The sequence below is a fragment of the Salvelinus namaycush genome, chromosome 6, assembly GCF_016432855.1.
Source record: "Salvelinus namaycush isolate Seneca chromosome 6, SaNama_1.0, whole genome shotgun sequence".
Lineage (NCBI taxonomy): Eukaryota > Metazoa > Chordata > Actinopteri > Salmoniformes > Salmonidae > Salvelinus > Salvelinus namaycush.
Window position 1 is genome coordinate 25,034,732 of NC_052312.1, and position 12,298 is coordinate 25,047,029.

The 12,298-nt window shown below is 42.8% G+C and overlaps 1 protein-coding gene across 1 annotated transcript in view; it reads right to left on the minus strand.

Annotated features, from left to right (window-relative positions):
• Positions 1-1,816: 1,816 nt before the first annotated feature.
• Positions 1,817-12,298, minus strand: part of htr2cl1 (5-hydroxytryptamine (serotonin) receptor 2C, G protein-coupled-like 1) — a 28,219-nt gene continuing 17,737 nt past the window's right edge. Inside the window, exons 3-6 of the mRNA XM_038995308.1 lie at positions 7,466-7,666; positions 5,472-5,635; positions 4,798-5,154; positions 1,817-4,581 (exon numbers count right to left, since the gene is read on the minus strand). Of these exons, the coding sequence (XP_038851236.1) occupies positions 4,012-4,581; positions 4,798-5,154; positions 5,472-5,635; positions 7,466-7,666 (1,292 nt within the window). The 3' untranslated portion in view covers positions 1,817-4,011. The remainder of the gene's footprint in view (positions 4,582-4,797; positions 5,155-5,471; positions 5,636-7,465; positions 7,667-12,298) is intronic.

The following is a 12,298-nucleotide window of genomic DNA, read 5'->3' on the forward strand; positions in this document are numbered from 1 at the left end:
TGTTGGTGCCCTTCCCCAGATCTGTGCCTCAACACAATTCTCTCTCAGAGCTCTACACACAATTCCTTCGACCTCATGGCTTTGTTTTTGCTCTGACATGCACTATCAACTGTGGGAACTTATATAGACAGGTGTGTGCCTTTCCAAATCATGTCCAATTAATTGAATTTACCACAGGTGGACTCCAATCAAGTTGTAGATACATCTCAAGGATGATCAATGGAAACAGGATGCACCCAAGCTCAATTTCGGGTCTCATAGCAAAGGGTCTGAATACTTATATAAAGGTATTTCTGTTAAATGTTTTTTTTAATACATTTGCTAATATTTCTAAAAACCTATTTTCGCTGTGTCATTATGGGGTAGATTGCTGATGATTAAAAAAAATTATGTAATCCATTTTAGAATAAGGCTGTAACGTAACAAAATTAGGAAAAAGTCAAGGGGTCTGAATAATTTCTGAAGGCGCTGTATATCATAGGCTATGTAGGCCTATTGGATAACAGCACCATCATTTGGGATTTTTGGGGTTTGGGATCATAAAATGTCTTTAATGTAGGGCTCATTCGGCTCATGTAGCATCAGACTTGATTTTTCACACTGATCAAAGCTCTAATCAAATCCAGACATATTTATATGCTTTATATGCTTTAGAATGACAATCTGATTTTGGCGGGAAATACAGGGTTACCTGGGAGAAAAGTGATTTATTCTGGGGATGGAAGGTTTCTAAAATACTGGGAAAATATTGAACCCTATTAGTCACACTCCCTCCCCTTCTTCTTGTCTCATCTTATAAATTATACTCAAGACTTATTATCTTCACACATATTTTAGATGCTTTTCACTGACAGATGCAACTCAATAATCACTAGGCCTATTGCCATATGCACTCCCCAAATTGTGGGCTTCCCGAATAGTGATAGGCCTATGTGCTTGTGATTTGAAACAATGTACAGCTATTTTTTTTTAAAGAAGCTAATGATCCTCTGTGGCTAAGGCATTCTCTCTGGTGAAGTATTTTGAACGATTTTATTTAGACATGAGTAATTAGTATGACAATCCACACTCTTATTTTTTCAGACAGTATCAGATACATGGTCTAAACATACTGAGAAATAGGGTTTCGCTCGCTTCTTTCTGTCGAGGCGCTTCTATGTCAAGTAAATCAATATTTCAATATTTTATTTGGAGGGGCAAGGAGGTAACGTAGGCGGGCCAGGCCCCCTAAGTCCCGCCCATAAATGCCTGCCCTTGCTTTAGTATGCCGTTGTTCCTTTACATCGCCACAGAGTGGAGCTAATGCCTCATATTTGGAACATAGGGCTGGACTGTAAAAGATTGGAATTGGAACAATGCTGCTCTCTTCGGGCTCTTCAAGCGAAGTGCAGAGGCCTCCTCTGTTCCTAGCCCATTGTCACGTCGATAATGAATCATTGCATGAACCATTTTCTCCTATATGAGAACACGCACTGCCTATATTGTGGGACCCACATACAATAAACATACTGTAACTAACTTTCAAAGGCACTAACAAGTTTAGTCTGGCGTCAATCAAACAAACAATAATTCAAAAGGGAGACTTCACTCAATGACACTACACATTTTATAATAGCATACACATGGTCTATAATTATCCTTTAACTAATGTTCAAAAGCCACAAACAGTTGTTTAAGCATAGATTTATCTGAAATCTGTCTGTTGCTGTCTTTGATGCTGACAACAGGAAAGCTTAACAGTAGGCTCCATCCATCCATCCTTCATCTATCCATCCATCCATCAAGCAGAAGGGAGACTTTGTGCACAGATTAGAATTACGTTTTAATAAGAAATAAATAGCAGCATCACACAGAAAACAACACTGTCTTGTGGATGATTGAAATTGTCAAAACATGAGAAGTGTCATTGACAAACATTCACAAGTAAATGGTATGAAAACCGGTGATTGATTGATTGATTGTAATGGAATGGAATAATAACACAAAATATCTTTAGCTATGGACCAGGGCATTATGCTGCGTTTATGACAAGTGGGAAACTTGGAAAATACTACTTGTACTGTAAACTGGGAGCAACAGGTTGTGTGCATTTTCATGCTTTGAACTCATTGAGAATGCCGATTGGCGAATGGTAAACAAGCTGCGTCAACCATGAACTAAAAGTACAGCTATCATGCTCGTAAACAAACTACAGTGTTCAAAAACCATATAAATAGAATACATTATGTTTCCTATTTGCATTTAACTGCTACAAATGCTGTTATCAAGGTGATTTCCTTAGTAGGTGACAACAGAGCTCAGCATGTGGGAGATGTCGTGGGCACAGGGATGATAGATGACTATCCTACTAGTAATTACGAGTTGGAGGGGGGTTCAATTGGATTTTTTCCAGTTGTATGCTCATAGTTAAGAGATGTCATAAACCCAGCATTAGCGTGACTTGCTAACGCTGAGAAGGGAAAGCTCAGTGCTAGCAAGAAGCACTAATGCCCTGGACCAGAAACAGCTATATTCTACACACACACACACACACACACACACACAGTTATGGCTAACATATACAGCTTAAAATAAATTGTTTAGGATACCCCTTGACTTCGCTCCTCAATCGGAACGCAAACTGATTTCGGATCAGGCGCCCGTCCTCTCTGCAGTACTTTTCATTATTTTAGTTGAATGTTTTTGTCAGAGTTTATGTCAAACATGTCAATGGGCCTGTAGCAACACACCTTTTCAACCCAAAATTCTTATTTTCAACGTCTTTTCAACGTTATCATTTTGTCTGATAAAAGCTCCAACATTACTAGCGATCGCTTAGGCCTTCTGTTCGATCTTCCTTATGGAAGAGAGAACTTGACATAGTGAGTGAGTTGATACGTTTTTGACCTTTGAACTTTGACCTGTGTAGAGCGGTCAGAGGTTGTCATATATACATTCATTCAGGTGCTCTGGTGTTTTGGTTGTGGTTGTTGCAGCGTTTGATTATGGGTTGTAGGAATAATATGGGTTGTAGGTCGGAGTGGGATATACTGTATAGGCCTGAAGGATTACTGTACATTTGGTTTGTTCTATGATAGGGTTATAGACTATGGTTATGGTTGAGTTATGGTCATAGCTATGGTTGTAAAGATGTAAAGATGGCAGAAGGGGGATTATCTTCTTGTGAAGTTAGGTTGGCTGTGTGAGACAAAAGCATGCACACACTGCAGCCCTTCGGGACCGCATTGCTGTTCATCCTTAACTTGACTGTTTTATGATCTTCTCAAAGAATGCTATGTGAATCTGAGTGAGGTAATACATTATGATGTGTGAGAGAGATCCACTGTACACAGTGTTTCCAACCCCTTCATTCACCGACCCTCTTGAAAATGATTTATTTCATGCATTCATACAGGCACCACAAGGTGGAGCTGTGACACTATCACTGGGGCTATATTGTGTTCAGTTACATTCCTCTCTCCATTCAACATTACTAGTCTACCTATTAACTATTATTGGCCTTTTTATACACGCCTGCAGAGCTCGATTCAGACCTGTTGTATGCTTATGTAGTGTCCTAACCAGTTTTAACATGGTGCTGAACTGTTACTAAAATCCATAATACAGTTGAGTTTGGGTATATTTTAAGTCTTGAGTCTCTCTCTGTTCAGCCGTGTTCATGGCTTCTTCTTCTGTGGGTTTCTAGATTGAAGCAGTACTTTTCTATTACATCCAGGTCAAGATGAGTCCTTCCCATAGAGTTGGATAGAAGGCTCTTGTGCCACAATGCCACCTTTAACATGGACAGTGTCACTGAGGGCTTCCCATTGTACAGATAAGAGATGGGCTTTCTAGTATCTCTATGGTTCTTCCTTGGCCCTGTGCTCTGTGGATGTGTCCACTGTCTCTCTATAAGACGAACCCAGTATTGTCCCGCTCTCTTGCACGCATCACAAAATATGTCCATTCTGTCCATCCATCGTCACCCAATGAGACGCAGCGCTGGCGTAATTCAATTAACCAATCAACCAATCAGACGCTGCTGGTGCGCTCCACCTGGGCGTGGCAGAAGCTGCCGACGGAAAGCTTCAGCTCCGACATTCCGGGTTTTAATTCCGACATTATCCCGGGACATTCCATCTCCATCCCCATCCTGCCATCTGTGGGGTCGTCAGGTTCCATCCCTCTGATCATCCCATTCCCATCTACCCGACCCCCTCCACCACCATTCCGACAGTTACTATTCCGGTCCACACTTCCCATCTTCCCATTCCCACCATTATGTCCAAATATGGGCACGATGGCATGTGACGTACACGGCACCGTCGTAACTGCAAGCGACTTACTACTAACTCCGGCGTTTGGCCCTGTGTTATACTGACAACGTATATAGCTGGAAAACGCCCTTCTATATGTCTTATTAAACAAGGTATACACTAAAGGGTTAACTCCGGAGGATATATATCCCACCCATACGAAGACGTTGAGGAGCTCGGCTAATAGCGGCTCATTGCATGTACCCTGGCAGAGGACGTATGTGACATTGGTGATGAAGAAAGGACACCACATGATCAGGAAGAGGAAGAACACAATCCCCAGCACCTAGAGAATAGGACAGAGAATATAGAACACATTAGAACAGATTAGATTAGAGAACACAATCCTCAGAACCTAGAACAGAGTAGAATAGACAACATAGAACAAGATTAGTGTGGAGTATAAACGGTTATGGAATGCAATAGAACAGAATGGAAAATAATGAAATGGAAGAGACAAGAACAGAAAAGAAGATCATAGTTGTGTAAAGTTGGTCCTCACCTTGGAGGCCCGCCTCTCATTCTTGATGGCCTGCATCATCCCCCGTCTCCCGATACTGTCCCGTGGATCATGCACCGTCGGCGAGCTCAGCTGGGATGCCACCTCGGAACTTGGAATTATGCTAATGTACTCTGAGGGGGAGGTGTTTAGGAGGCTGGTCTGCCGGACATGCTCTGCCCTTTTCTGGCAGCTCAGACTCCCTTGTCTGCTAGGAGGAGGAGCCTCAATGTTTATGGGTGGGACTTGGAAGTTTAGGGTCGGGGATCGGTGGTTTGAGGGAGTGGGCGGCGGGTGTAGTGGCTGATGGGAGGGAGTCTTCCCCTCGTAGAGGAAGACGGTTGCCTGGCGCTGGAGGACCTGGAGAAAGACAGACAGGATGTGATATTACAGCGGTCTAATTTTGTCCTACTGTTCTTATGTCTTATGTCTGTGTTTGCTGTGTGTATGAGCCACATGCCTTTTAAGCCAAAGACACATCTCCATTCCTATCAAAAAGGGAGCAAATCAAAACATGCCAACACCATCTTAGTGGTTGTAGCCGACAAAGTTGGGCCTGTGTTATATTTCCTCTCTGACAGACCAATGAGATTCAATCAGAGGCGGGACAAATACATGGCTAGCCAATCAAAAGACAGAACATCAAATGGCTATCCAATTAAAACATTCTGACAGACCTGTACGGTTAGGTAGTAGGACACCACCATGATGACCAATGGGATGAAGAAGGCCACGAACGAGCCAATCAGCATGAAGTGCTCCTCGTTGAGGACACAGCTTCCGTCAACAAACACCTTGTCCTTGTTATGGAGGCCGATGACCGGGATAGGCATTGACACTCCTAGTAGAAGGAGAGAGAGAAAGAGCGATTGATTAGAGAAGAAGAGAGAGAGATTAGAGAGAGACTGTTAAAGACATTGTCCTTGTAAAGGCTGATGACCGCGATAGGCTTGGACACTCCGAAGATAGAGGGAGAGAAAGAAAGAGAGGGATGAGATAGTAGGGAAGGAGGGAGGGGAGAGAAAGAAGATGGGGATAAGAGAAAGAAAAGGAGAGACAGATGAAGACATTGTCCTTGTTGTGGATGCTGATTACTGTTATAGGCATGGACACTCCTGAGAGAAGGAGAGAGATAAATAGAAGGATGTGGCGAGGAGAGACATGAAGAAATTGCCCTTGTTGTGGAGGCCGATGACTAGGAAAGGTATGGATGAAAAAATAGAAAGAGAGAGAGAAAATAGGGATGAGAGACGGAAATAAAGAGAGGAGTGGGACGGAGGAGAGGGATCAAGACTGTTTTTGTTGTGCAGACCTAATAACCTAACTCTTTGGCCTGAATGCCAAGTGACACGTCTGCAAGAAACCTGGCACCATCCCTACGGTAAGGCATGGTGGTGGCAGCATCATGCTGTGGGGATGTTTTTCAGCAGCAGGGTCTGGGAAACTAGGTGTTCAAGAGAAATATGAATAGAGCAAAGTACAGAGAGATCCTTGATGAAAACCTGCTCCAGTGCACTCAGGACCTCAGACTGCCGCAAAGGGTCACCTTCCAACAGGACAATGACCCTAAGCACACAGCCAAGACAACGTAGGAGTGGCTTCGGAACAAGTCTCTGAATGTCCTTGAGTAGCCCAGCCAGAACCCGGACTTGAACCCGATTGAACTTCTCTGGAGAGACCTGAAAATAGCTGTGCAGCGACGCTCCCTATCCAAACTGACAGAGATTGAGTGGATCTGCAGAGAAGAATGGGAGAACCTTCCCAAATACAGGTGTGCCAAGCTTGTAGTATCATATCGAAGGAGATTCAAGGCTGCAATCGCTGCCAACCACAGTTCACAATACCCTGGCAAGCTGTGAGAATACTTGATGGATGATGGAAGCAGCGTGTTGTTTTATTTATTTTGTTTTAGGCCTTGCCCAAACCATAGCTCTAACCTTAACCACTCTGAATTAATGCCTGAACTGTTAACCTTTGAATTGTTTCTGTTTTAAGCCTGTAACCACGCGGAATTAACCCCGTAACCACGCGGAATTATAGCATCCAAAAATAGACGTTCATCCATCATACTTCGAATTTCGCGATTGGTCTACCTCGGACCATGTCATCTGTTTAAAACAAACAAACAAACAAACAAACAAACACACACACACACACACACACACACACACACACACACACACACACACACACACACACACACACACACACACACACACACACACACACACACACACACACACACACACACACACACACACACACACACACACACAGAGAGAGAGAGGGACAGAGACACTGAGGCGCACACACAACCTGACCTTTCACCCTGTCATCTGGCTGTCTACCAGACCCATTGACTTTACTTATCTATCCCATCCTCAAAGAGAGAAAGAGAGAGAGACAGATAGAGAGAGAGAGAGAAGGAGAGAGAATCATGTCTGTGTCAGTCTCACACAGGTTTGGAATACCACCACGCTTTACAACGAGAGAGGGAGGGAGAGAGAGATGGAGGGATAAACAGCTTTTTAGCCAAGAGGTCTAGATGAGTAGGCAGAAAAAGAGGAAATAACAAAGTCTCCGTCTGCCTCTATTCATCAACATTTCCTAAAGGAGTACTCTGTGCGTGTGTGTGGGTGTGACTCATGCACCCATATATCCCCTTACCTACCTATAGATATGGTCCACACAGCTGCTATCTTCAACATAGCTTTAGTTCTGGAGTTGAAACGGCTGTGCTCTATAGGATTTCTTATGGCCACGTATCGATCCAGAGATATAGCACACAAGTGCATTATACTGGCTGTAGAGAAGAGAACATCCAGGTAGATCCAGATAGGACACAATGCACTGGGCAGGGGCCACGCATAGTCTGGAAGAGGAGGGGGGGGGGGAGAAAGTCAGGTTAGATACAGTGCCTTCGGAAAATATTCAGACCCTTTGACTTTTTCCACATTTTTTTAACTTTACGGCCTTATTCTGAAATGGATTAAAACAAAAACGAATTACTCAGCAATCTAAACACAATACCCGATAATGACAAAGCCGAAAACAGGTTTTTAGAAATGTTTTCAAATGTATTAAAAATAAAAAACAGAAATACCTTACTAAGTATTCAGACACTTTGCTATGAGACTCAAAATTGAGCTCAGGTCCATCCTGTTTCCATTGATCATACCTGAGATATTTCTACAACTTGATTGGAGTCCACCTGTGGTAAATTCAATTGATTGGACATGATTTGAAAATAAATACACCTGTCTATATAAGGACCAACAGTTGACAGTGCATGTCAGAGCAAACACCAAGCCATGAGGTCGAAGGAATTGTCCGTAGAGCTCCGAGACAGGATTGGTATGAGACACAGATCTGGGGAATGGTACGAAAACATTTCTGCAGCATTGAAGGTCCCCAAGAACACAGTGGACTCCATCATTCTTAAATGGAAGAAGTTTGGAACCAACAAGACTCTTCCTAGAGCTGGCTGCCCGGCCAAACTGAGCAATCGGAGAGAAGAGCCTTGGTCAGGGAGGTGACCGAGAACCCGATGGTCACTCTGACAGAGCTCTAGAGTTCCTCTGCGGAGATGGGAGAACCTTCCAGAAGGACAACCATCTCTGTAGCACTCCAACATTCAGGTCTTTATGGTAAAGTGGCCAGATGGAAGGCACTCCTCAGTAAAAGGTACATGACAGCCCACTTGGAGTTTGCCAAAAGCCACATAAAGACTCTCAGAACATGAGAAACAAGATTCTCTGGTTTGATGAATCCAAGATTGAACTCGTTGGCCTGAATGCCAAGTGTCACGTCTGGAGGAAACCTGGCACGGTGAAGCATGGTGGTGGCAGCACCATGCTGTGGGGATGTTTTAAAGCAGCAGGGACTGGGAGACTAGTCAGGATCGAGGCAAAGATGAACGGAGCAAAGTACAGAGAGATCCTTGATGAAAACCTGCTCCAGAGCGCTCTGGACCTCAGACGGGCACAAAGGTTCACCTTCCAACAGGACAACGACCCTAAGCTCACATCCAAGACAACGCAGGAGTGGCTTCGGGACAAGTCTCTGAATGTCCTTGAGTGGCCTAGCCAGAGCCGATCGAACATCTCTGGAGAGACTTGAAAATAGCTGTGCAGCAACACTCCCAATCCAACCTGACAGAGCTTGAGAGGATCTGCAGAGAAGAATGAGAGAAACTCCCCAAATACAGGTGTGCCAAGCTTATATACCCAAGAAGGCTCAAGGCTGTAATCGCTGCCAAAGGTGCTTCAACAAAGTACTGAGTAAAGGGTCTGAATACTTTATATTAATTAGCCCAAAATTCTGAACCTGTTTCTGCTTTGTCATTATAGGTTATTGTGTGTAGATTGATGAGGGAAAAAAACTATGTAATCAATTTTAGAATAAGGCTGTAACCTAACAAAATGTGGAAAAAGGGGTCTGAATACTTTCCGAAGGCACTGTAGTTATGACATTTTCAGGGCTGAGGTGGAACACAGAGATGATTCAAATTAAAGCAGTATGAAATGAATATGCAATATTATGCAAAGTATGCACGTAATATGCAAATGAGGCAGTACTGAAAACATAGTAACTTAAACCCATAATTTAAGGTAAGGTGATGTTATTAACACATCTTCATGTTTTATGTAAAACAGAGTTTGTAAAAATGTATGCTAATTAAATACATAATAATATGCTAATTATTCTGTACAGCATGTTAAACCAATATATTTTAAATCAGAGGGTCATATTGTTAACATAATTGATGTTTTATGCAGAAGTGGGAGCCACACACACACACCAGGGGTGGTAAGAATAATTGGGATTACATGACCCAACCCAACTGATTAGGCCTAGAGTGCCAAATAATATGCCCAAGCCTGTGCCCATGCCACCTGCATGCACACACACACACACACACACACACACACACACACACACACACACACACACACACACACACACACACACACACACACACACACACACACACACACACACACACACACTCCCACAGCACCCCCACCAACACACACACACCACATGACACACATAGAATGAGTATACCAAACATTAGGAACACCTTCCTAATATTGAGTTGCACCCCCCTCTTTTGCCCTCAGAACAGCCTCAATTCGTTAGGGCATGTACTCTACAAGGTGTCGAAAGCATTTCACAGGACTGCTGCTTTTAGTGTCTGTGTGTCCTTGTGTGGTTTTACTGTGTATTTATTGTGATGCATGTATTGGCTGGTGCATTTCCCTTTTGGGGAGTAAATGGGCTATCAGGTTTTACTGTTTTACTAGCTATCTTTTACATTAAGTGGTCACTTTCTGCGGTTTCTCCCCAGGTAGTAGTTTAGTAGTGGTGGGATTACTGTTCTTGGTTCATCCCAGATTGCCCGTTACGTGATAAAACATGCATCCTTACAGTTATCTATGAATGAGTTCTGTCATCTTTCATTCTCGCTGTAACAGAAGTTAAGGTTAGGCAATATTTTAAGAGCATTCTATTGCATTCGTAGAGTAGTAATCAAGTTAATGTGCGTTACAATGTATACTTCTACATTGTGTGTTTGCCAAGCATCTCTGCTAGTCATTTTATCTGAGCGTGACTCATATCTACCATCATCATGCTTGGCCCAAATTCTATGGACCGCTTCTGGTGCTGTCCAGCAGCCCGATATCTTTTTCTAAGCGGATGGCATTTGTCGTCGGCTAAACATTACTGGGTCTGTCCATTACTAAGTGTATATTCACAGAAGTGGGCATCCTGAGTGGCGCAGTGGTCTAAGGCACTGGGGATGTTCTTGTCCCATCGCGCTCTAGCGACTCCTGTGGCGGGCCAGGTGCAGTGCACGCTGACACAGTCGCCAGGTGCACGGTATTTCCTCTGACACATTGGTGCGGCTGGCTTCCGGGTTAAGCGGGCATTGTGTCAAGAAGCAGTGCGGCTTGGCTGGGTTGTGTTTTGGAGGACGCACGGCTCTCGACCTTCACCTCTCCCGAGTCCGTACGGGAGTTGCCGCGATGAGACAAGATTGTAGTTACTAGTTGGATACCATGAAATTGGGGAGAAAAAGGGGTAAAAAAAATAAAAATAATAATAACTAATATATATATATATTCACAGACGCATAGCCTCATTTTAAGTTGACCTTAACCTTTATTCCTCAGATTTAAAGTTATCACCTTGGACCTTAATCAAATCAAATCAAATGTTATTGGTTGCATACAAATACTATTTAGCAGATGTTATTGTGAGTGTAGCGAAATGCTTGTGTTCCTAGCTCCAACAGTGCAGTAATATCTAACAGTACACAGCAATACACACCAATCTAAAAAGTTAAAGAATGTAATTAAGAAATATAGAAATATTCGGATGAGCAATGTCGGAGTCTGGAGTGTATATATATATATATATATATGTATACTGTATATATATATATATATATATAGTATGTCATGGCTGAGCTGCGCCGCTCTGTAGCAGTCTACTGTCTGCTCTTATCTCTGTACAATGTCTTATGTTATACTGTATAACCATGTATGCCTTTTCCAATTGTAGGACCTTTCCTCTCTTAGCACAAGTTTGAGTTCACATTAAAACTTCTTATGGCTGCAGGGGCAGTATTGAGTAGCTTGGATAAAAGGTGCCCATTTCAAACGGCCTCGTACTCAATTCTTGCTCGTACAATATGCATATTATTATTACTATTGGATAGAAAACACTCTCAAGTTTCTAAAACCGTTTGAATTATATCTGTGAGTAAAACAGAACTCATTTTGCAGCAAACTTCCTGTCAGAAAGTGAAAAATCTGAAATCGAGGCTCTGTTCCAGGGCCTGCCTATAAATGTGCTTGAAATCTATTAGTATACATGCACTTCATACGCCTTCCACTAGATGTCAATAGGCTGTGAGAGGTGAAATGGGGTTTCTAGGTATTTCTATGGTCAAAAGAGAGAGCTTGGAATGACATGACCCCCGAATTCCTTTGTTCAGGAAGCGCATAAAGGTCATCAGTTTTGGCTTCTGAAAAGCATTCGCTATAGACGTCTAATATCTCCGGCTTTGATTTTATTTGATAAATGTGATAATATCATCGTAAAGTATGTTTTTTCAATATAGTTTTATCCGATTATTGAAATTTTTTCGGGAGTTTAGGCGTGTTGCGTTCTCTGCGTTTGGTGACGATGGACAGCTTAGCGCCACTTGGCTAGTTTTGCTTGGTAATTCGAGAGGGAAAAAGGCCATTCTAAAACCAAACAACGATTGTTCTGGACAAAGGACCCCTTGTACAACATTCTGATGGAAGATCATCAAAAGTAGGACCCATTTATGATGTTATTTCATATATCTGTCGAACATGTTTACTATTAGTTTGCGCCCAGATTTTGGGCGCTCTCTCGCTATAACGTAAGCTGCATGTCGTACTGAAGTTATGTTTAGAATTCTAACACGGCGATTGCATTAAGAACTAGTGTATCTATCATTTCCTATACA